Here is a 25,321-nt window from a genome sequence, read left to right on the forward strand (position 1 = left end):
GTTAGAAACACTGGCACCTCTGGGTGCCAAAGGAGGAATTAAAAGTCCCTGTGTTTGCCAGGAAGTCATTATTGCTGAGGTCATTATTGCTGCCTGAACGTCGCAGTTCCTCCCAGTCCTCCTCGCTCCTTCCCGAAGCTGTACATGTGCCTCAGGGAGCGAGAGGTGTCTTACGTACGCCCCGTGCATCCCATGCACCTGCTTCAGAGCTGGAATGCGAAAGGGGCACCTGCGAGCAGGGGCGTGTTGTGGGGGAGGGAAGTCAGGGCTGGCCCAAAAGAGCGGCTGGGCAGGGAGGGGAGATCCCAAGGCACGTGTGACAGCCCAGAAGCCTCAGTATTGTGTCAGAACCCAGCAAAGCAAGCATGGGGTGTGTTTCCCGCACGGGTACTGAGCCCAATTCAGCCTTCAGGCGGGTCCGGGGGAGGGGATCGCACCAGTTCACACCCTGACTGGCGTTGGCTGTTACTGTCACTAACCCTTAACATCGTGCGCACGTTGTACGCCCTCCCATACGCGCGTTACCGCCTCTCCGTGATGCTCTGGTCACCGGGGCTGCTCTCACGCAGGAGCTAAGCAGCGCCCGCGCCCTGTAAAACTGTTATTTCCGCCTTAAATACGAAAGGGAACCAGGAAGCCACAATCCTGCTGCTAATAATAACGATAACCCCTGGCTCCCGGCTTCCGCGGGCCGGGCGGCGTGCCTGTGTTATTGCAGCGCCGGTTCGGCGTTTCGCGGGGTGCAGCGGGCGTGACGGGCGAGCGGGGCAGTGCCGGGAGCCCGCGCCCGCCGCCCCACGCCCGCCCGGTTTGGTGAAAAACACCCCAAACCGATCAAAACGACGCGCCACCCCCCCCCCCCCCCCCCCCCCACCGCAGCGTGACGCGTGGCTTGGGGCCGGGGCCGGGGCTCACTGGCGGCGCGCCTCCAGCCCCCGGGGCAGCCCCCTGCGCGTGCCGTGCGCCAGCCAATGGCAGCGCGCCTCCCTCTTCCCGCCCTTTCCCGTGGTTTTCGAAAACGGAACCTGCGGGGAATGGTGAATTCGCAGCGCGGCGGCGATTGGCTCCACCGCCCCCTTGGCTCGCTCTTGATTGGGCAGCGCGCAGGCTCTCGGGTGGGATTGGCTGATTCCAAGGCGGGGGCGGGGAGGTTGTAGCCGGCCGATGGAGGCTGTTCCCTGCGCCGAGCACGGTGAGGGGCGGTGGGCAGGGGGTGAGGGTGGGGGGTGCCCTGGCTGCGAGGGGTCCCGGTCGGACGAGTTCTCCCCTTCTCCCCCTCTCCAGGGTCTCTCTGCTTCCTGAAGACGGGCGTCCGCGATGGCCCCAACAAGGGGAAGAGCTTCTACGTGTGTGGGGCGCGGGCCCCGGCGGCATGCGGCTTCGTCCTCCCGGCCACGTAGGGGCGGGGCGGGAGGGAGGGAGGGAGGGAGGGATTGATTGAGGGATTCCCATTCCCTATTCTCCATTCCCTATTCTCCATTCCCATTCCCATTGCGGGTCGGGGTGGGATGGGACGCGCGCGGTGTCAGCAGTCGCAGCCCTTTCTCGTTGCGTGGCCTTTGCGAAGGCTCCCGGCGCAGGTGTGTCTGCGGCTGCTGAGCTGCTCGCCTCGTCTCTACTCTGGCTCTTTCCTCTTTCCAGTATCCCCGCCTCGCACTGCTTGATCCACGAGGGATGCGTGGTGGACCTGCAAGTCCTGGTCCGGCAGCAGGACAGAGATGAATACCAGTAAGCTCCTCAAAGTAGGAAGAAGCGCTTCTTGCGCAGGCTTGGCTGCTTGGAACTGTCCGATGGCGCCTGGCTTGTAGTTGCCATCTGGGGTTGAAAAGGCTTGTGGAGTCATAGAATCGTCAGGGTTGGAAGGGACCCTGAAGATTGTCAAGTGCCATCCCCCTGCCATGGGCTCATCCAGCCTTGAGGCCTTCACCTCAGGACTTCGCATGTTTCTAAAGACTTGCTATTTTTATTAGCAGCTCTACCTAATAGCATAAACCTGAGTGATCAGATAATATTTATTTTTAACAGAAGTGAAGGTGGTGCTGTGGTTGGGTTCCTCTAAGACTCACAAAGGTTGCATCAAATTCACCAGTTTTTAATTCTGATAACTTCCTGCAGCAGCCCAGTTGGGCTGCTCCATGTAAACTTTAAAACCCAAGCAACCCAAAGCCCTAGGAATCTTCATCCAGAGAATGGTACTTTTGCAAAAATGTTTGCTGCCAATGTTCGTGGCCTTTTGCTATGTAGAAGCCTGGGTGTAAAGTGCAGATGCAGGTCAAGAGAACCTGTCTGTGGTTTTGGTGCAGAGGGCTTTTTGAAGAATGCTTAGAATGCTCCTTTGCTGGCTACTACAGTTCAAATCTTGTTTCATTCTTTGGCAGGTTGTTTTACCGATGCCTTAAAAGTAAGATGAGTGGGAAGAAATGGTGTGGGAGCATCCCATGGCAGGTATGTTTCATTTGTATTATAGTTTGGCTTATTCCAGTATGACTTTTGATTCTGTATACTGTAGTTGCCTCTGTGGGTGGTAGTGGGAGGGTTTGTATTTTCTAGCTGAAAAGCATATTTGCATCCTCAAGATGTGTGAATTAATCGCTGTTCTTGAGTCTTAGAAGAAGCAGCTTGGGTTTGATCTCTATCTGTCTTCTCTTCTTGAGGATGATGGTGTTGGGACTCGATCCACAAATACCATGGGAATGGTAAAGGAAACAGAAAACATTGGGTTTTGTTCTGTTTTCCATGTGAAATACTTACCCTTATCCTCCTAACATGGCAGGAAAGATGATCATAGAGAAGTAGCCCTAACTTGAGATGATCACATTGTGTGTATAGTTGTCAGGCTTCAATAGTTTTTATGTTAGCACTCACTTTGTATATATTGCAGGATCCAAAAGCTACTGAAGTGCCAAAATCCCAGCCCCAAATAGCACCTCTCTCCAATCCCAGTGACCAAAGAAATCCGTTCAAAGTGATAGATAAGAATTGCGAACAGTCATCCTGGAAGCAAGTTAAGCAAGGCAACAGAGAGGAAAGTAAAGAAAAAGGAATAAAAGCAGAGAAAGAGAGCGTGCTGGTGTCACATAAAGAAAAGAAATCGACCTCTGCGGAGAAAGAACCTCTAGAAGGACTGAGAACTGAAAAGAAGCCATCCACAGGAAACACGAGTCATCCAGAACTTAAGGAAAGCACAGTGTATGCACCTAAACTTGGCCCTTCTGAGGCCTGGAAAGGGAAAAACACACTTTTGGAGGAAGAGAAACATGGTGGCAGTGAAGTCTTCAAGAAGTCTTTTGAGTGCATGGGGAAAGAGCCAAGATCAAAGGTTTTTCAACCAGCTCTTGGAGAGAAAAGTACAAGTACCAAGCCTCTGCAGCTCAGAGAGGAAAGCTTGAAAAGCCGTGAGGGAGAAGAAATCAGAGAGAAAGAATATGTTGGTGGGAAGACAGGAGAGACAAAACAGATTTCCCCAGCAGTGCCACACTCAGTATTGCAACATGCTGCCCCAGAGGGACAAGCAGAGGCAGCGCCATCTGAGACACAAAACAGTCCAGAGGTGGGAGCATGTGCTCTTGAAGTCTCTGGCAGTGACACTGATGAAGTAAGGTGTGATTATTCCTCAGCAGGTAGAAGTGAACCTGAGAAATCAGTTGGGGGTTTGCAGTTGACAGAGATTCCTTCAGGAAAATTAGGGAAGACCATACAGGGGACATCTTTGCCAGAAGCTGCAGCATCACATCATGTAGAAAGACCCCAGGACCCTAAGGGTCTTTACAGCCATCTTGTAAGCCAGCTGAAGCAGAAGAAGGTAATGTACTGCAACTGCTTCACAGACGCACACACAACCACCCCCCCTAGTAAACGAAGGATGCTCTCCACCAGACCAGGTTGCCCAAAGCCTCATGGTCTAGTGGAGGGTGTCCCATCCCTTACTCGTGACAGGCATCAGAATGTGGTGTCCCCTCACAGCAGAAACTCAAAACATTGGGATGGTTTAGGAAGATGGGGCAAGGGAGGGAATTCAGCCTAGGCAAAGGCTACCAGTTGTTTTAAACTGCACATGAGACAATTGCCTGTGAAGTACTGCAGCCTTCCGTGTTTGGGGGTGCTTGGTTTTGACCTGCCTGAGGCTGTGTCTGCCTCTTGCCCAGAAAAGATGGAACAGTGCACAACCAGCTTTTTCTTAAAAAACGTGGATGGTTTTGGTGGTCTCTCTTGGCCTTGTGCAGTAAGAGTGACCTCGCCATGAAAGCTCATGCTGAGATGAAATAGACTGCCTGTCTGTTTTCCTTTTTAAATAACGATGTTGCATAGTTTTATTATAAAAACCCCTGTTTGACTAGAGCTCACAACAGAACCTCAAAATAAACAGTCAGAACTGTTCCTGCTAGTGTGGAAAGAAAGGTGTGAGTAGGTTGAACCTCAAATTCTTTGGGAGATGTAAAGATTGTCCAAGCCACCTGATCACCTGTTCAATTAAAAGGGAATGAGGAGGGTGAGGGGAGGGTCCTGCATCCTTCCATCTCTTCTAAAGTACCCTAATGGTTAGTTTATTTTGGAGATCATAGAACAGTATCAAAACACAAATTGCTATGGCATAAGTTAGTGTTTTTAAACTTCTAACTTGATTGCTTTCAGTTGGCAAAGAGCTTGGTGAGTCCGCTCAGGTGGTGGGTTCTCTTTTGTTTCTCAGAGTACCTTGGCTAGAGTGAACATCCAGCTGCTGCCAGATGGAGGGGAACGGTTATTGAAGCAAGTGCAGGATTTGGAAGCTAGACTCAGTGCTCTCAACATTCTGACAGAAGATGCTACTGAAAAAGGTAGGGCTATGTTTTGTTTGTGGGGTTTTTTTCCCCCCTGGAACTTGCAAAACAGTTTGTCTTACCATAGTTGTTAATATTGAGGGAAAACAGCACAAATTTATATGTGGCCTGTATAAAGTTTGTGTGTGGAGATTCACCGAAGGCAGAAAGTATTGTGTATAAAGTGTGTGCCTGGAGAAGGGGGAATGGGATAACTGGGATGAAGTGTGGAGGCTTCCTGTGGGATTTTCTTCCCATGGTTAGGACTCAGGGCCAGTTCTGTTTCAGCTGTGACTACACGATTGAGGCAGGCATCCCTCTGATGCCTCTTGCTGGTGAAGTGTTAACTTCCTCTTTGCTGTGGCATGGGACCAGGCTGCTTATGCACGTTTTGGCTTCTGTGCCTGAGTGTTCAAGTTACCAGGTACAAGATAAGCAGCTTCCACTGTACAGTGCCTGTAAAGTGATATCCCAATTCTACTAATTAGTGTTAATTGACTGTGGAAGAGGGATGTTTTGTTGAGTTGCCTACATGATGACCTCAACAGGACCGTTACTTGGTAATCATAATATCAGTTGCATTGATGAAAAGATTGCTTGAGAACTATGAAAACTGAAGGTCTCTAGCAAGGAACCAGAAACTCAGAGGACACCACAGAACGAGCAGTCCCATGTGTTAGACCATATCTGGTTTTAAGCAAGACAGACTTTTCCAAGAAGGGGAGGAAAAGCTGAGACTCCTTGGCCCATCCGTTCTTTGACGCTTTGATAAGTTTTTGTGACCAAAACATTGACAAGAAAAATGTCTTTCAAAGGAGTAAGTCCTCTGGGACACAGTGTGCAGACCACACAGTCTCTGCGTTTGCACTGAGCTGCTCACAGTTGCAAAGTTCACTGTGTTGGTGTAAACCATGTGTTGAGGCTTGAGCCGAGCTGCGCTGCCTGTCACGTAAGCGCACGCGTGTGAGGGGCTGCGGTGGCCCAGCTGACCTGGTAGCTTGCTACCTTGCTGCTAGGGCAGTGAGACCCCTTAAAAACATTTTGCAAACAGGCCACTGAGCAAAATGAAGGGCTGTAGGGCAAGGCTCTGAGGTCTTCTGTCCAACTTTTTCAACCTGTGATTTGTTTCACCTTAAGGGGAGGACAGCACGAGCTGCCGTTGCCGCGAGGGGTGTTTGCCCAACCCCTTTGGCAGGCCGGGCGGCACAAAGTTGACGCCACCACTACCGCTCCAGGATCCTACAGCAGGGACCTCCTCAGGCTCACACAGTCGCCCCTCTGCTGCCACTACATTGGGTTCCAGTGAATATTATGGCCGTGATTTTGGAAGTAAGTATGGAAAGACTTATTTTTCATTAGAGAGAGCACTGGTGACTACTAGTTCTGCAATAATCTGCAGTTTGTGAATATATCTGAGAATAATAAAGCTTTTTTTTTTTTTTTTTGGTTACTATGACCTGTATACTGCTCCCCAGGCAGGGGTAGTCACTGACAATCTTTGAGGTGAAGGATCTGCTTGGAAAGGTTAGCTTTGTAAACACATCTCATGCATAATACTGTATTTTTCCAGTGAACTTTGGTGTGCAGAATCTGTATGGAGGAAGAATGACAGAAGACCGAATCAGAGCTGTACACAGTGCCACAAGTGAAGCTATTAATCATCTTTACAAATCGTTAGAATCCTGTCCAACAGAGCAGACGGCAGCTGAAGATCCCCCTGGATTGAAGGTCAGTTGGCAAGGATGGAGGATATCACACTGATGTATGAAGTTTAACTTCTGGGTGATACCCTAGAGCATGCTGTCCTTCCACACAGCTCTCATCCTGCTGGAAGGAGGGGCTCTGATTACTTTCCATGAGAGTTGCTTCAGATTGACGCTAATGATGTTCTACCTTCTTGCTGTGGTGTCTTCAGAACATTTAGTGGTTGAATGAAGTAGTAGTGCCTCAGCAAAGCAACCCACACACAACCCTTTGCTTGTATGTAACAGGCAAAGCAAAGGCAGGTCTCTAGTGAGGAACAGACTGAGAACCTTCTTACTGTTCTTGTTTCCCAGTGAGCTATGAGAAAGACTTTTAAGATAATTTTGCAGAGGATTGAGTTCTCCAAAGCAGTCTGTTCTCATCTGCCAAAAACCAGCTTTGTTGGGTGGTGCAGAACCCATAGTTGAGGCATATGCCTCTACAAGAGGTGCACAAGATAGCGTGTTGATGTATGTATGTTGCTCCCAATCCTGCTCCTTGACAGCCGTGCCTGTTGTGAGCAGGGTAGGCCTGAGTGGATTTCCTGCCTGAACAAGCTGCCTTTCCGTGCTCTCAGAGCACCGTGGGGCACTAGGTGGGTTTGTGCCTAAGACATTAGCAAGACTGATCTGTGGGCCTGCAGGAGTTGCTTGTTTTGGGCATCCGCTGTCTGTGTGAACAGGTAGGGAAACTCCGTTTAAGACTGTAGTAAGCCAGTTTGAATGGATAATCTGGTACAGGAAACAGAGGGGTGTGAACATTGCAAGGTGTTTCCTTCAGATTCTCTGTCTCACCCTCGCAGGTTCCACTGCTGCTGCACCAAAAACAGGCGCTGGCCTGGCTGCTCTGGAGGGAGAGTCAGAGGCCCTGTGGAGGAATTCTGGGTAAGCAGCAGAACAGGAAAGTGGATTTTGGGGGTCACGCTCATGGCAGCAACAGTTTGACAGATAACTTACCTGAAAGCCAGTAACTAGTTATTTTGTAGGTATTCAAAGGGGCTCGTTTTTCTGTGCCCTTTGACTGCAGCTATGAATCCATTACTAAATCCTACCCTGAAAGGGCCATTTGGTGTATTCTTATTTCCAGTGTTCCCCAGGGCAATTTCTGTTGCAGTATTTGCCTCAGTGCAGATCTGAACTCAGGGTGCTCATTTCTGGAAGTCATCACAACTTCTGTGTGCCTTTTTCCAGCGGATGACATGGGCTTGGGGAAGACTCTGACGATGATTGCTCTCATTCTGGCCCAGAAGCGGATGAAGGCAGAGGAAAAAAAGAAGTTAGCAGTATGGCTATCCAAAAATGGTACAGAATTGCTTCCATCATACAGTACACTCATGTAGCTCTGCATCATCACGTAATGCCTAAAGCATTATAGGGTCTGTTAAACCTATCTACTCACCTCCCTTCCATAGGAAGATTGGGCTGAACATTTACTGCACTCCCTTGCAAGACCTTTCTCTTGATCTCTGTCATCAGTTCTTCCATGGGATGTGTAGGATTTCTCAAGTCATTCTTTTATATTGTCATGGGATTTATTTATTTTTTTATTGATCAGTTTCCTGGACAAGTTTAAGTCAGAAAAAGGTTTTGTAGATTTCTTCACAGAATCCCAGAACAGTAGGGGTCAGCAAGGGCTTCTGGATATCATCTAGTCCAACCTCCCTGCCAGAGCAGGATCACCTGCAGCAGGTTGCACAGGATGGCATCCAATCAGGATTTGACTGTCTGCAGAGAAGGAGACACCGCAGCTGCTCTGGGGAGCCTGTCCCAGTGCTCTGTCACCCTTAGCTTTTTCCTCATGTTCAGATAGACCTTCCTGTGTTCCAGTTTGTGCCTGTTGCCCCTCATCCTGTCGCTAAGCACCACGAAAAAGAGTCTGGCTCCATCCTCTAAACATCCACCCTTCAGATATTTATAAGCATTGATAAGTTCCCCTCAGTCTTCTCCAGGCTAAAGAGACTCAGCCTTCTTTGAGAGAAGCTCTTGTACCCTCATCATCCTTCTAGCCCTCCACTGGACTCTCTCCAGTAGTTCCCTGTTTGTCTTTAGCTGGGGAGCCCAGAACTGGACACAGTACTCCAGATGCGGCCTCACCAGGGCAGAGTAGAGGAGGAGGATAACCCCCCTCAACCTGCTGGCCATGCCCTTTTGAATACACCCCAAGATACTGCTGGCCTTCCTGGCCACAAAGGCACACTATTGGCTCTTGGAGAGCTTGTAGCCCACCAGGACCCCCAGGTCCTTCCCTGCAGCGCTGCTTCCCAGCAGGTCAAACCCTAACCTGTACTGGTACCTGGGGTTATTCCTTCCTATGTGCAAGACCCTACACTTGTCCTTGTTGAACTTCATTAGGTTCCTCTCCACCCAACATTCTCGCCTCTCCAGGTCTTGCTCGTGTGTTGGTCACTCCTCCCAGTTTATATTTTTATCATATGCATAGTTTTCATAGCATAAAAACTTAAGGTAGTTACTGTGTACCTCCCTGTGACAGGTTTATGCACTCACACACCCTGCCCTCACAAGATGAAAGTCATCTTGTCCATAGGGAAGGTATGCTAGCATTTTTAAAGAGTATAGTTTGTGTGTCATCAACCCGTTGCTGTCTCCATCTCCACGGGACTGGTTGGACTGCCTTTTCCTGTCTTGCCAAATTCACTCACTGGGTGTTTGTTGTTCCTGTGCAGTTTACGATGGTAACGTTTCAGTCTTCCAGAGCAGTAGAGAAGAATTTATCTGGGTACTGTATGCTCAGGAGAAATCAGGATTAGTTCCTGAATTCTAACCTTTCAGCCAAAAGAGCCCGGATATATAGCATAATATAGATGGGAAAGTGATGCAATAGCGTTTAGGCAGAGTCTTTTCCGCCCAGAACTAGGACTCCCCAATAATGCAATGTAGAGATGTCTGCTTTGCAAACTGTGGATCCATCTTCTTAATTGCTGTGACTTTTCAAAACTTCAATCTCTATTGTAGTCTAATGTGAAGACATTGAAACCTGTCTGCAATGTTCCCCTGCAGAGTCCGTTGTTATCCCTTCCTGTGGCACTTTAATCATTTGTCCTGCTTCTTTGATCCATCACTGGAAGAAGGAGGTTGAGAGACGTGTGGGCCATGGCAGACTGAGGGTTTATTTGTACCACGGGCCAAACAGAGATAAACATGCAGAGGTGTAAGTACTAAACCATAAATATGGCCAAGAAAAGTAAACTTATACTTAGCCAGAGTTGGTCTCTATCAGAGTTGGAATTCAGTGACTGTAGAATGATGGAAGAACCTGGAGTATGGAAATGTGGAGGATCCAGATCGTCAAGGTACAAAATCCTTACAGCCTGTACCCATGCCATGTGGCTCTGGTGCAGGCTATTGCTCTTCCTGGTAACAAAAAAAGATCTGGAACGTTGCTTGCTTGCAGAGGTTGTTGGTGGCAGTTTCCTTCTGGTCATTTTCTTGTTTGGGGTTTTTTTCAGCTCTACAGAGAGATCCAAAAAGTCTCTACCCCACTTTAGGCCCTACTAAGCAGTGTTTCTAGGTGCCAGATTCTAAGTAGTGTTCATTTCGTGCTGTGCTTTTCTTACCACAGGCTTTTACTGTCATATATGAGCTTGCTGAGTGTACTTCTGTAATCCATAAAGGGGGACAGTGTGCCCTTCCTGTTTGATTGCTGTGAAGCTGAGTTTTCTGTAAAACTCTGCCTTCCAGCTCTCGTACAACTGTGCAGCTCTTAAACCCTGAGCATGCATCTTGTCTGCCTTGCCAAATGAATTCCTCGTTTGCTCTTGCTCCTGATGACTACTTTCCTCTTATGCAGGCTGGCTGACTATGATGTTGTTGTCACAACCTACAGTCTTCTCTCCAAGGAGGTTCCCACAAGCAAAGAGGAGGGGGAAGTCCCTGCTGAGGACCACGATTTGGGGGTGAGAAGCCATAGGGTCAATAGAGGATTACCATAGCGTTTTGTTCTGAGGTGTTGCAAACCATTATCGTTTCAAGGAGCAATTTAGGCTACAGCAAGCAGCAGGTGGAATAATTTCTTTCTTTTTTTTTTTTTTCCTCCCCCTATAAGTCCCCTGCTGAGTTTGCACAGTAAAAAGGGAAGTGGTGAGAGAAAGCCCTGTGACATGCAGAAAGAGAATGGGGAAGATTATCATTCACAAGGAATCTCATGATCACAAGAACACATTGCAATTAATATAATTGAAGTGTCTTAAAAAGTAATTTTAAGAGTGCAGTGGTGAATTGTGTGCTCCTCTCCTCAAGGTGAAGGAGCACTACTAGAATCTCCTGCTGGTGTTCTTTGCTGCAGCACCAACATTGCTTTAAACTGCCAGAAGCCTGGTGCGATCTGATCTCGCTCTTAAAGCAAGAGAGACTGAATTTTCTGACACTTCAAGGTGGCCCCATTAAAGCTGTAGAGGGATCCTGTAGAGATGCATTTAAAAGCACAGGATTTGCCCTAACAGAATAATTGTACGTGTACCTTTGTCTCTGCCTGGCAAAACTTTACTGATATTGGATGTCTCTTAGGAAGGAAGAGGACATAAAATAGTAAAAGCAAGAAAAGCAGCAGAAGATGAGAAACTGACATCAAGAACAGACAAATGTTACATTCTTTGGCTTATTAAACTTTCACAGCAGCTTTAGAGAGATGATTTTTTGAGAGCACTTCTTACATGACAGCAAGAGCTCAGATTACTGCTGACTAGCATCAGAAAAATGCTTCTGCTGGAAAAATATTTGCTTCTGTCTTGTTTGAGAGCCTAGCAAGGTTACTGCTTGGATTATAGTCTGCTTTTTTCTTTCAGAGTGGGTCATCTCCCTCCTCCCCTCTGCTCAGGGTAGCTTGGGCTCGAATTATATTGGATGAAGCTCACAATATTAAAAACCCACGGGTTCAGACCTCTATAGCTGTGTGCAAGCTGAGAGCAGGTGCCAGGTGGGCTGTCACCGGGACGCCAATACAGAACAACTTACTGGACATGTACTCTCTCCTGAGGTGAGCTGGCTGCATGTGAGCACAGGGACAGGGCTCCAATTCCACTAATTCTTTGCTGGTGAAGTGCTGAAGTTGTTCCTGAGTTTGAGAGGTTTTGAAGATGTGTAGGGGTGGCAAGACTTAGCGCTTCTGGCACTAGATTGCAAAGGCTGTGGCTGAGGCATTGTACAAGACTGACCATGTCAGTCTGTTGTGTGAAGCGATTCTGCTCTCAAAGAGGGTGAAGGGGAATTTAACTTCAGGTCTCCTGTGTCTCCAAGGTGAACAGCCACAAAACCAATTTTAATGACCAGACATTTTGTGCAATAATCCTTGCTCCTACCAGGGCAGCCTGGGAGGACCTTATTAAAGAGTGTTGTGCTACAAGGGTGCTGAAGCAAAGGGTGAAAATGTGGGCTTCTCTAAACAAATGATAAATGGGTTCAACTCTGTGGTCCTCATTGCTGACAAGAAAATTTTTTGTGAAGGGTGCTGGAGAATGAGAGACATTTGAAATTCATTTTGTATAATTTAAATTATTTTTTAATTAAGAGGTAGAGCAGCTTGAAATAACAAGTGAGAGTATGCTTTTTGGTGAGTGCCCATGCTTCTTGTTGCCCTTCACTTGCTGGTCATGCTTGAGACATAACGAGCAAAGAGGAAGTGATGGGTAGAGAACCAGCAATATGCTTTAGCTGTGCTAGTGAAGGTAAGGCTTTTGATCAGCAGTGTTACGCTGGACGTCTTTTACTGCTCCTGGCAGTCAGGGTTCAACTGGAAATGTTTTGTTTTGGATAGCAAGGAATTTGGGTCTGGTTGTTCAGGAGTAACTGAAGAACTCTTACTCCCTTGATATGAAGGTATTGGAACAGGTGGCCCAGGGAGGTGATGGAGTCACTGTCCCTTGGGGTGTTTAAGGAAAGGCTGGATGAGGTGCTTAGGAGACTTGGTTTAGTAAGTAATCTAGGTAATAGGGGGAGGGTTGGAATAGATGATCTTGAAGGTCTTTTCCAGCTTTAATGATTCTGTGATTCTAAGTCTCCTTCCCTCATGTGGTAGGTTTCTACGTTGCTCTCCTTTTGATGAGTACAAGGTGTGGAAGTACCAAGTGGATAACAACACAAGGAAGGGAGGAGAGAGGCTGAGTCTGTTAACCAAGAGCCTCTTATTACGGAGAACTAAGGACCAGCTGGATTCAACTGGCAAGCCCTTGGTAAGAACTTCACCCACCACAATTAGACAGTCGTTCCATTGTGTTCCTTGCAGCAGCCAGTCAGTTCTTCCCATGCCTACGTTTGTTAGTGGGTGGGCTTTTCTGTCTGTTGGAGCAAGAGGAGTTAAATGCATAGGTGATGCTTTGATTTGCTTATCCAGAAGAATAATAATTAGACTTTTTAGTTACAAGCCACATGCAGAGGAGATGATGTTAAGTAGATGCCCACTTGGTGGAAAGTCAGACTCTCTGAGCTAGCCTAGATCTCCGGGAATCAAAGCTGCTGCATGTCAGGTGGATCTGGGTGCCGGGGCACTGGCTTTCTGCACTACTCTTTGTGAGCAGTCCACTAGACTGAGTATTATTAGGTCACTGGTGTGTCTGTAAGCTGTTAAAACTGGTAGGTTTACTGTCTGATTCTGAATGGGGAACTTAGAAGCCACTTTTACAACACACAAATGAATGTCCCCATGTGGAAGTCAGTGCTTAGTTGCTCATGCCTCTTGTCATCAGATGACTTGTGCCAACCAGCAGCTAAAACAGCCACACAGCCATTTTCTCCCACAGTGGGATGTGTGTGAGACTCAGAAAAACCCACCAAAACCAGGACTCGTGGGTCGAGAGAAAATCAGCTTAATAGGACAGAAGAGGGAGATTATTAATAATAATAAAAGAATATACAGCATAAGCTTCACATAAAAGAATATACAGCACAAGTTTTCACCACCTGAAGCTGATGTTCAGCTAGTTCCTGAGCTGTCCTGCCTCTTGTCCAACTCCCAGTTCTACGCAGAGCGTGTTGCCCTGTGGTATGGGATATCCTTTTGTCCAGCTTGGGTCAGCTGTCCTGGCTGGGTCCCCTCCCAGCTACTGGTGCACCCACAGCCTTCTCGTTGGCAGGGCAGTGGGAGAAGCTGAGAAGCCCTTGGCTTGTGCTGTGTCATAACTTCAGTGCAGAACTGAACAGCTGTCTTCTGAAACTCAGAATGCTGTGTTAAACCTTGGAAGGCTGCTCTTTGTGCTGCTGTGTAAGGCTTTTGCACTGTGTACGTCTGATACCGTGTGTTTCTACGTCAGGTGTCTCTGCCCCAGCGTAGCTCACAGCTGCACCAGTTAAAACTCTCAGCAGAGGAACAGTCTGTGTATGATGTGCTCTTTGCAAGGTCCAGGTATGGATGTGGGAAGGGGGGAGGTATTTTCTGGTTTTGTTTGTTACTGGTGTGAAGGCCTGGAAAGTGAACTCCACTTAAGATGAGATTCCTGTTAATTGTTTCCCTTTCTGACTACCTGTGAAGCATGTTTGAAAACACATTGCTTGTTCTGGTAATAGCTGAAACCGATGTGTTGGGTTTTTTCCCTCCCATGTGTTCATGTGTGAGCTTTGTGTTGTAGCCTTTCCCTTAGTCTCCTCCGTTCCAAGGCTCCAGAGACTTGCCACTGCAACGGTAGCTCTTAAATGATGGCGAAGCACCTGGAAAGGAGAGAATATATTGTCCTTGCCCTGGGATATTTATGCAGTTGGAAATTGTGTAAAACCCCAGGCTGCCCAGGGAGGGGGTTGAGTCACTGTCCCTGGATGTGTTTAAAAAAAGGGTAGATCAAGTGCTCAGGGATACGGTTTAGCATAGGACAGGAATGGTTGGACTTGGTGGCCTTAAAGGTCTTTTCCAACCTTGTGATTCTATGCTGGGCTCTCTGGATGGCTGTAATGCAAGTCAGCATCACTCTGTATTCTCCCAGGGTCTCTTTCTGCACTGCTGCTGTAAAGAGTTTTCCTTCCTTTAAAATATATATTTAAAGATGTCTCTCCATTGTATAAAAAGAATGTTGGCCGTTGGGCCCTGGCTCCTGTTATACTCAAGGTGTTGCAATAAGCAGACTTACTTCCTTTTGTGTTTTCCAAAATGGATCTTGGCTGTGATTGTCTTCAAGTTAAACAAAACTGGGGGATTTTGTGTAATTATTTTGGGGACTAAATGATTATGAAACCTTCCTTACCTTAAGCATCATCAGCTTGCTTGTTAAGCTCACATCCCTGTTACCTTGTTTTATTTTCCCTGTTGTAAATCCCACAGTCTTTGTCCTGTTTTTCCAGGTCAACACTACAATCCTACCTAAAGAGGCAAGAGCAGAAAAATGGAGGCACGGAGTATGCTGGTTGCAACCCGTTTGAGAAAGGTTTGAGCACACCCTTCCCTGAAAAAGAGTTACTTCTGCAAATGTTAGGTGCACAAATAAGGAGGGGGAACAGACCTGGCCACATGGGATCAGGACTTAGACATTTCTTAGAAAATGTTTTGCTGCTCCCCCAATGTTATGAAGAATCCTGCCACAGTATTCCAAAAACAACCTCTTCTCACTGTTGTGGCTCTGGGAAAATCTCTTAACCTCCCTGGGTCTGAAATTCCCTTCTGAAATAAAGGTCTAATTGCTAAGAGATGTATTGGTATAAGGTATGTGGCACTCTCAGCTGTCTTCTTGTCTTTGTTTTTTTGTTATTGGGGTTGCTTTTTTCGTGGGGTTTGATGGGTTCCTTGCTAAATCAGGTGTTTGGTTGCCTGTTGGTTCTTGTCTCTTACTGATTAAACTGTTGCTGGAGTTGGCTGTGCAGTACTTGGAAATGCCTCCAGGAGCTCTTGATGTTTTCTCTTGCTTTCTTGGCAGTTGCACAAGAGTTTGGTGTCAGCCAAAAGGAATTTCCAGCAGGCTCCCAAAGTGCCTCCCAGGTCTCAAGTACTGTCCATGTCTTGTCCATGCTGTTAAGGCTCCGTCAGTGCTGCTGCCATCTCTCCTTACTCAAAGTGGTAATTCCATCGTGGTGTTGTGGTGTGGGGTTTTTCTTAAGTGTTTGTCTAAGTTAACAGACCTTCTAACACCCTTCCTTCTCTTAGCTCGGGGTGTGTGAACCAAGACATCTCTAGGACTGTATGTTTTACAGCCTGAGAGGTCTAGATGGGCGTACCTCCTGCAGAAGAGTTCCTCAGCATGGCCTGTGTGGGCAGCTGAGGAAATACCTTTATTCACATTGAAAAAAAAGAAAAAAAGAAAAAGAATTTTGCTGGCAAAGCTGACAGTGCAGACCTGGGAGGAGTGGCTGGCACACCAGAAGGCTGTGCTGCCATTCAGGAAGATTCATCTTCTAGCATTTGTTAAATGCTATGGGAGGGGGAATCGGAGGAGGCTGGACCCCAGGAAATGGTTAAACTTGCATGCTTCCCTGCGCTGCCCCTTCTTGGGGTAGGGTAAGGGGCCAAAGAGATTGTTGGTCTGAGCTGGTAGCATTAATCATCCTGTTTCATATTACATAGCTTTCTTCAGACCCACTGTCCTCAGCAGACACTGTGCAGGCTGAGGATCAGTACTGGATTTGATCTCAGGCTTGACTGTGATCCCTTACTGCACTGCTTGCTTTCCCACAGGCTCTGGACCAAGCAAACTTGAACAGTGAAGGCCTTTCCCTCTCCATTGAGGAACAGCTTAGTGCCTTGACCCTGTCAGAGCTCCAGACTCCTGATTCCACGTCAACGGTTCGCCTCAATGGTGTAGCTTTTAAAACAGACACCTTTGAGATCACTAAGGAGAGCACCAAGGTATTCTGGCTGGCTTTTTTTCTTCCCTTCCTTGAGAAGCTTGGATTTCAGCACTTTACCTTTTAAATTGTTAATGAATTGTCAAGACCTTGCTAATTGCAGATCAGGATAAGTTGGCAATTTAGATCAAATCCATGAGGACACTGACAGTCTGCTGAATCTCTTCTGGGAAGGCTCCAACTTACCAGGTGTTGATGGGTACTTCCCATAAAGTTGTGAGAATCTGACTGTGCTGAAAATCTGTCTGTGAAAGTCTGGAGCAGTGGGTTCACAGGGCTTTAGAAAAGTGTACATGGGAGTTCATGGTGCTTGTGAGGAGCTAGAAAAAATGGGATGGCAGCAAGAGGGGAGGTGGCAATACCTTGGCTTCTCACAGGAATGTTGGAATCTATAAAACATGTTTGTATGATTTGTTTTCATGCCTCTGTATTCCATGAGGGGGGGGGGGTGTTCTTACTAGTAACTATTAAAATACCTTGAAAGGCTGAGCATGGAAGAAATTCCAGTTGAAGCCTTGTTTTGATCACTTCCTATTTGAATGAAAATAGCTGATCGTGAGCTGGGTTCTCACAGCAAGCAGACTAACTTCTTTTTTTGGTCCTGCAGATAGCTCACCTCCTGTCTGAACTGAAAGCTATTCAGAGTCAGTCTCAACCTCAGAAAAGGTTAGTAAACATGTCCCTTTCTTCAGTCAGAGTGATTGAGAGAATTCTGTGTCTCTCTTGACAGCAGCAGAAATAGTTTAAAACCATTGGATACAAACCCCCTGGTATAGTAAAACAGTGCCAACGCTGTTTCAACTACTGTTGAAAGCAGATATTGGGGGAGGGGGCAGGGTGGGAGGGAGATCCAAGACAAAAGAGGGCAGTTTAAGATGTAATAAGTGTAACCGTAAGGGAATGTGTGAGGCATCTCAGGCCTTGTGGCCCAGGATGGCTCCTCTTCTTCATAAACAGAGCTAGGAATAATTTGGTTGTACTGGAAAAATATCTGCCCTCAGCTCTGCTACTCCACCACCCCCAAAAAAGTGAGGGAATAAAACAGTGACTTAAACTGAACTTGATTGAGATAAAGGGATGCACTGATCAGAGGACTGAAGTGTTGCTGAAGTCCTGCAGCTCTTGCTGTGCGAGTTCAGTCTGCCTTTACCCTGCACCAGGCTGCAGTGTTACAGGTTGTTCAGATTGTTTTTGTTAAACAGTACAGAGTGCATAACACAGGTCTGTGGCTGCAAAGAAGTTACACCTGTGCTGTGTTGGGGCTGGGCTGGAAGGAGAAGTCCCATTCTTGGGCAACACCAGAGTTCCACCATAGGTAGAAAGCTTTTTTCCAAAGTCTCTTCCACAAATCATTCCCACCATAAGAACAGGAACACCAGCATTACTTTTGTACCCTACCAAAAAACCTATGGAATGCATTTTTGACTCCCATACTGTTTAATCTAAATAATATGGGGGGTGGGAGGCCAAGGGAATCCAAGTTTGGTGTTGCTATTGATCTGTTTTGCAGAAAAAAAGCTGAGAACTGTGATTGGTAAGTGGCAAGGTAAAATGCAGAAATAGAGGTGAAAGCTACAGGCTTAACTTGTCTGAAGATTATTGGGTATTAGCCTTCCACAGCAGACTGTACCCCTACACCTCCAGGTGAATCCCTTTCTGAACTGGGAAGGGATTGGCTCTAGTCTGCAGTGGAAAAGTGCCTGGGTCATTATCCCCTCTTGGGTGAGGGGCTGCAGTAGCCACAGGCACAGAACTTGCTCTGAGCTCTCCTCTTCCTCTCCAGCGTTGTCGTCTCGCAGTGGACGAGCATGTTGAAAGTTGTGGGTGTGCACCTCCAGCGACTAGGGCTGAAGTACGCCACAGTGGACGGATCTGTCAATCCTAAACAGAGAATGGATGTGGTGGAAGAGTTCAATAACAATCCCAGAGGGCCTCAGGTACGCCATCAGGGCAGGGAAACCCCTTACTAGTGCTGCAGTCAGCAGCTGGAGTAGCTGACTTTCGTTTGAACCTCTAGGTGCTCAGATCAGCAGGGAAAGAGGTAGCTGTGAAAACAAATGATTACACCTTAAAATGGACAGGAGCAGCTGCTAAAAAGCTCCTTTTGGGGGTGAGCTTCTCTACTGAGATCACCTGACTCCAATGCTAGTTCAGAGTTTGTCCAAGTCTTTGGTGCGTTCAAGTACAGTGTTGCCACAGCGTGTCACGCGGAACACGCTGGGCCAATTAGCTCTACTCAGAGCAGGTTGGTTATTTCCAGCTCTTGCTTCTGCATTGGAAGACCGTTCTTTAAGTGTATTACCTGCTTGCCAAGAAACCTGTAAGACTTTGTGTTGCTGTTTTCCAGCACATCAGGTAGCTTTTTCCAGACTAATCTTTCTGAGAGGGTGAGAGCTGAATTTGGGAAGGAGGCTAAAATGAACTAAGCATGTATTGTTCTGTACAAAGATAGGCAGATTGGGACTGGGGCAAGAGAAGTCGTAGTTTTGCACATATCCCCACAATAAGGGGTTCTTGTGGGAATTCTTTCACGTTTGAGTTGTTGAGGTTTGGGAGGGGGGGTGTTTAAATATCAGTGAACTACAGTGTATTGGCACTGCTTGAAAATAGCTTCTAGTCTGAAATTTTTGGCCAAGGGAAGGAAGCTTGCCAGGTGACCAAAGAGGTCTGATTCCAAATTAATTGTTCCTAATAATAACAATTTCATCTATGACTGAGGCAGGGCAGGCTGTCTCCTCTGAGGATGGGCCTGTGACTGGACTGGAGAGTGTGTCAGCGTGTGCTAAAGTGAAAGGAGTGGTGGGCCCTTTCAGTGCAGTCACCTGTGTTCCATCATTAGTGTTAGCTAGTTCAGAGTGGGTGCTGATTGGTCCCGTTGTTGGCCACAGGCTGTCATCAGAGAGGCTGGTCGCTTGAGTGGGGCGTGAGGAGAGTCTGAACTTCTCAAAAGTCCTTTCTCTAGTCTGTAAAAAGGTATCTGGGTAATATGTATATAAACATTGAAGATCAGGCTGGCCTCTCTGAGCCATAGCTTCCATGTTCTGGCTTCTGTGCCTTGTCAAGTAACATCTGGCAAGCTCCCAAATACGTAATAAATATACACATGTAATATAAATACTATAAACAGATCCTGTGGTTGAAATTAATGTGTGGAGTGTGCAAAGCATTAGTTTCCTGGAAACAGGCTCCTTAACTGTCTTTTGGCCTTTGAAGGTAATGTTGATCTCGTTGCTGGCTGGAGGCGTTGGCCTGAACTTGACTGGAGGAAACCACCTCTTTCTCCTGGACATGCACTGGTAAAGGGAAATAAAGGTTGCGCCTCGGAGGACGTATGTAGGGCACACTGCTTGTGCTCTCACCCCGTGTACTGTGATGTCTGATGCAGCTGGGTTAGGGGGGAAGTGTTTAGCTGGGAGGAAGGGCTAGCGATGAGTTGTGGAGAAGTGTTTTTGATACAGCTTTCTTCTGAGAAGCTCCGGTTTGTCAACCTAGTCAGCAGAGTGCCCAGTGCTGTGAGATGCGGTTCTGTGGGGGTAAAAATGAAATAGAGAAGGACAACAGTGATCCAAAGGAGCAGGAGCGAGTGCGCAGTCTGCATCCCAAAAGGATACCGGGGACTTGGCAATCCCTGGCCTCATTTCTCACAGCAGTGAAAGCGGTGCCACGATGCCTACGGGGAACTTGTCTTGAGACAAATGGTTTGTGTCGAGCACAGTCAGTACTCAGGCATAGCCAGTGTACTGTGGGGTTTTACAGGGCTGTGGAAATAGGGCATCTGACCTCCTAATACTTATGCTGTGTCTCGTCAAAGGCAGAATCACATTATTTTTTAACTCAGTGTTGCTCATGGGAACTGACAAAGCAAGCTAACGTGCTTCAGTGCAAAGCCAGGTGCTGAGTGGCAGCATGGAGGTGTTTCTTCAACATGGAGGTTAAGCCAACAAGCATTCCCTGTAACCATGTGCCAGGTGGAACCTTTTCTACCTAAATGTTCTTGAGGGAAGGCCTCTTTCAGTGGAGTTTTCCTGCCACCTTCGCTCTCCTCATCCCCCACCAGCTACTTGGCTTTCCCAGAGTGCTGACTGTTGGCGAGACATACAGGGCTGTGCGGAGCGGTGGTGTAATTCATACAGCTGACTCTGTCTGGGGTTGTAGCAGACTCCTGCCAGGGGCAAGGGGAAGCACAGTCAGCGTAGATGTTGGTGATCAAGCTAGTACACTGAAGGTAACCTGGGAGCAATTTCAGTTCTGTGGAAGAACACAACAGGATACTCTGGAGGCAGGCAAATGAGGCAAGCACTGAGGCTTTGGTATTTTAAGGGCTTACATTTAGGAGTAATTAAGCTTTTTTGTTTGTTTCTTTTTTGTACCTGACAGGAATCCTGCTCTGGAGGACCAGGCGTGTGACCGCATCTACCGAGTGGGGCAGCAGAAGGATGTTGTGATCCACAGGTCAGTATTTTCCTTGGCAATAAATAAGGTTGTTACTGCTCATGTGCTGCCTGGCTTTAGCTGGTGAGACAAGACCTTGGTTTGAGGCTTGTTTCTGTACTTAAAGCTAGGCACAAGGGCTGATGATAGGACTGGGGTTTGGGCACTGAGGCAGAGACCACATGAAAATGTTTGTGTGGCCCTTGCCTGCCTGGTGCTGTCCTGATGGCTGGTAGTGGCTTCTAGGTTTTTTTCAACCTGTGGTTTAGTGGGAATGTCCTGTTCATTCCTGAGAAGGATTCAGGCAGGAAACCATTTCTCTTCTCTTACTGAGTGGAGATTTTTCAGCATGCTCCCTAAGCCTGGGCCTTTCTGATATCACTAACATAAACTTCCAGAGCGCTGGAAGTGGCACTGTTGGCTTTCAGAGAAAGCACCTGTAGCTGTCAGTACTAAAAGGCTGGTTTAGTTACTGTACGTGCACAGCACATCCAGACAAAATGGGATCTAAAATACTATTTTGTGTAATAGGTGCTGTCAGTTAGCAATCAGTCACTACAGGATTTTGTCACACAATTACTATTGCTTCAGATGGCCAAAGTTGAGGCCTAAAGTGCATCAGACTGACTTGAAGTGTTACGCTGCCTAGATATGAGAACAGCTGGTTTCTGTGCACAGGTATATTTTAGTAAGACACACAGTAGGATGTTAATTTTTTGAAGTGAGACAAGTCTTTTGGAAACTTACTGGGAAAGTGCTGCTATAATGCTGAGCCTTTTGCCCAGCAGTTGAGGTGATGTGGCTTTTTTTGCTTTTTTTTTTTTTTTTTTAATTATTATTATTATTATTTTAGGTTTGTCTGTGAAGGAACAGTAGAGGAGAAGATTGTACAGCTCCAGAAGAGGAAGAAAGTCCTTGCCCAGCAGGTGCTGTCAGGCAAAGGGGAGACCTTCACTAAGCTCACTCTGGCTGACCTCAAAATCCTCTTTGGCATCTAACTGTCCTTGGCGATACGCAGCAGGAAGCTGCTTTGTACCCACAGGTAGTGGTCCAGGCTTCAATAAAGAACTGCTGTCTTAAGGTGGTCATTTACTTTGAACAAAGAGCTACATGTTTGTAACTTCTCCAGGAAGAGAAATTGTCAACTTCAGGCATTTTGTTACTAGAATTGGATTGTTTAACTAAAGGCTAGTAAAATCCAAATCAAGCCATTGTTTTAAAACACTTTGGAGTAAATATTAAAGTCAAATATTTGTGGATTTTTTTCTTGGTTTCCTACGTATGCTTTCTAGTTACAAAACTTAATCTCCCTTTCAGGCCAGGAGAAGCACAAGCAGAAGTGGGCACATTAGCATAGATAGCCCTTGGCTATTGTGGTGTTATCTGTCTTCCCAAACTCACCATGGTACAGGTGCAGACATCGTGACCATCACCAATGGTTATCAATTAATCCAGATTTGTGGGATAAAGTCAGGCAAAGGTGGGAGCAGCAGGGGAAGGATACTGTCACAGGTGGGCACAAAGGGAGCAGAGGAAAAAACTAGTGTGATGCTTTAAGAAGAGAGAATGTAAAAGTGACAAAGCTAAGGAAGGACTTAGAAGAACACTTCATTTTCTCTCTTATGTTCTTTAGGATCACCATTATATCTAAGTGAAGAAACATTTCTATATCCCTCTCAAAATACAGATTCAAGCAGGGAAGTAGATCTGTTAGGTTTCTGTGAAACAGAACCTGAACTCCTGATTGTTTCCGTGTTGTGGGTATTTTTCCTTATTAGTATTAAATACTGTAAGGTTTCCTTGGTGTTTCATTTTAATGTTTAGGCTACTGTTACTTAGAAGCTGCTCCCATTTTATTAATAATTGTTGAGCTACCATTAATGAAGGACATGCATTCTGTCTCCTGTCAGAAGTGATATGTGCAGGTGAATGAAGTTTCGAGGCAACTTTTTTTAAATTTATTTTTTTATTTTACTGGTAGTGCATTGTCCCCACTTCCATGTCCCTCTGATGTGTGTCCCTAGCCCTATACACTGTATATTCTGGTTTTCTACTGATTACAGTATGTCTCTGGGATTTGGGCCACTTCCCTGAAGTTCCACATCAAATAAGGTCCTCTGAAGAGTTTATTTCTAATGCCAAGTGGTAGAGCAGGGCACGCTAAGAGTGCTGATATGGGATCCTCTATGGTCATTCCCTGGGCCAAGACAATAGCATCTGGTAGCATTTTGAGTGAAGGAGACACCTAACTGCATATCCAGTGTTTCCTATAAGTACAAAGGTGGCCTGGTCTGGTATGATACAACTGCATTAGTAATTTCTCTTACCTGCCTTAGCATGATGCACAACTGAACTGCAGAATTATTGCAACTTATTGTGCAGATACAGGGGCTGGGGGCACAAAAATCCTAATTTGTAATTTTTGTGTGCACATGTCCATAAATTCAACCACAGTGGAAGTGCCTTGAGCAGCGCTCAGACCCAAGGGAGGCTGTGCAACTTGGGCAATTGAAGCATAATGGTGGTTTGAGGAGAGCAGCACACTGCTCATTTGCTTTGCTGTGCTAGTTTTCTGGAAAACGTACCACAAGATGCATTCTCTTCCACAAACGAGGAAGCTGGGGCCTAACTTTTCAGAATTGCTTTCTTTTGGTTTGGGCGTTTGCACGAGCAGAACTTGGGTTATATTTTCTTCTCTGGAGTTTGTGTGCACTCAGGTCTGAGCTCCTCTCCCATTCCTTGGGGCTGCTGTTAGCCTTGGAGGTTTCATCTTTGCAGAATCACAAGGGCAGGGGCTGGAAGGGACCGCTGGAGATCTAGTCCAAGCCCCTGCCAGAGCAGGGTCACCTACAGCAGGATGCACAGAACGGCATCTACGCGGGTCTTGAACATCTCCAGAGACGGTGTATTGATAAAATGCTATTTAAGTCAGTCTCGGGTACACATTATCCCTTTCTTCCGCCTGGCTGCCTTGGGTGGGGTGCAGCTGGCCTCCACGGCCTGTAACTGTTAGGTGTAGCACATAGGGCCAGGGGACTAACTGCTCTTTGTATAGAGCTCCCTCCAGGAAAGGGCTTCAGCCTCTCTTAGGGAACACACCTACCCTGAGGGGTGGCTTTTGGCTCAGTTCAGAGGAATTCTGAGGCTCTAGCACGGACCTCAGCCACCATCTTCTGAAATATGGATTAGCACGGAGCAGTGACTGAGGAACAGGGGCTTGGTGTTCAAGGAGGAAGCTCAAAGGAATGTTGTTACAGAGTTGGGGGGGGGGAAGTTGGTTTGGTTCTATTGCACCAGCTGTGGCACTGAGCTAAATAACCTTAGGCCCTGTGCCACCAGGTCCCTGAGGCACAAAACCATCAGGGCCCAGGGACGGTGTGCCGCCACCACCCCTCCACCCTTCCCTACTACCTGCCCTACAGTTGCTCCCCCTACGTAAGGCGCTGCCTCTGCCGTTCGGGCGGGTGGGTCAGCGCCCGTTCCTCCAGCGGGCGGGCTGGGGGTGGCGAGGCCTCGGGCAGGGACCCGGGCGGGCCGGCTCCGCGGCAGCGCCGAATTGGGCCGGCTGAGAGTTGCGCCCAGCGGTCAGGATGGCCGAGCGGTCTAAGGCGCTGCGTTCAGGTCGCAGTCTCCCCTGGAGGCGTGGGTTCGAATCCCACTCCTGACATATCTCCTTTTTGCCAGCCTCTCCCGAGGTGCCGTTTTCAAGGCCCGGTAGCCGCGGGGCGGTGTCGTTGGCGGGCGGGACGTAGTTTCGGTACCGCAGCGAGTGGGTAGCGGAAAAGGAAGCCGCACCGGGGACACGCCTGGCGGCCGCGCTTTTGCGTCTCTGTGCGGCGGAGGCGCTGGCGTTGTGTCGGTACCGCGAAGGCCGGTCGGGTCGGGGCCTCCAGCGCCCCGGTGGGATCGGCCATCAGAGGTGCTGCGGAGACGTTGCGCAGCGGGGCCGGTTAGCTCAGTTGGTTAGAGCGTGGTGCTAATAACGCCAAGGTCGCGGGTTCGATCCCCGTACGGGCCACCTACGTTTTGGGGTTTGTTTGCTTTTTTTTTTCCTAGTTTGCCGGTGTTTTAAATGGCAACTTGTCGGGTGTTGTAGTTCAGTTTTGATAGTCCAGAGGGTTTCTTGGGTGCGGAGGGTGCCCACTGTGAGAGAGCGATGGGATTGAGGGGGTGAAGAAGAGGCGCTGCCAAGGTTTTACCCTTGGGGACAGTCCCCCATGGCGGGGACAGCCTGTTTCCCGGTCTGAAACCACATGGGCGAAGACCCACGTCTGCACTAGAAGACGCTCCCGGGAGTGGGCAGCAGCTGGTTACAGTGAGACCCCTCGGCCTCCCCAGGAAAAAACAAATGGGGAAAACGAGAGGCTCCTTGTCCTGTTTATCACAGACAGGCCCAGTCGGGCTCCCGGGGCCACAGCTGCAGACAGCAGGGTGCTGGGTGCAGGAAATGCTGGCAGTTCAGAGGAATTCTGAGGCTGAGGCTCTAGCACGGACCTCAGCCACCATCTTCCGACATATGGATTAACCCAGCACGGGGCAGTGACTGAGGAACAGGGGGTTGGTGTTCAAGGAGGAAGC

At 47.7% G+C, this 25,321-nt stretch overlaps 1 protein-coding gene across 1 annotated transcript; it reads left to right on the top strand.

Moving 5' to 3' along the window:
• Positions 1-1,164: 1,164 nt before the first annotated feature.
• TTF2 (transcription termination factor 2) lies at positions 1,165-21,960 on the top strand (the record flags this gene model as incomplete). Its single annotated transcript, XM_084276842.1, has 23 exons — positions 1,165-1,192; positions 1,285-1,396; positions 1,642-1,728; positions 2,379-2,445; positions 2,882-3,802; positions 4,688-4,814; positions 5,934-6,125; positions 6,367-6,524; positions 7,342-7,423; positions 7,730-7,840; positions 9,557-9,707; positions 10,347-10,452; positions 11,341-11,531; positions 12,570-12,723; positions 13,801-13,892; positions 14,819-14,901; positions 15,388-15,527; positions 16,143-16,313; positions 16,920-16,978; positions 18,096-18,249; positions 19,526-19,608; positions 20,690-20,764; positions 21,597-21,960. The coding sequence occupies 23 exons, from the start codon at positions 1,165-1,167 to the stop codon at positions 21,739-21,741; spliced, it is 3,489 nt and encodes a 1,162-aa protein (XP_084132968.1). The 3' UTR covers positions 21,742-21,960.
• Between the last annotated feature and the right edge of the window lie 3,361 nt (positions 21,961-25,321).

The sequence above is a fragment of the Gallinula chloropus genome (genome assembly GCF_964237585.1).
Source record: "Gallinula chloropus genome assembly, chromosome: 1".
Lineage (NCBI taxonomy): Eukaryota > Metazoa > Chordata > Aves > Gruiformes > Rallidae > Gallinula > Gallinula chloropus.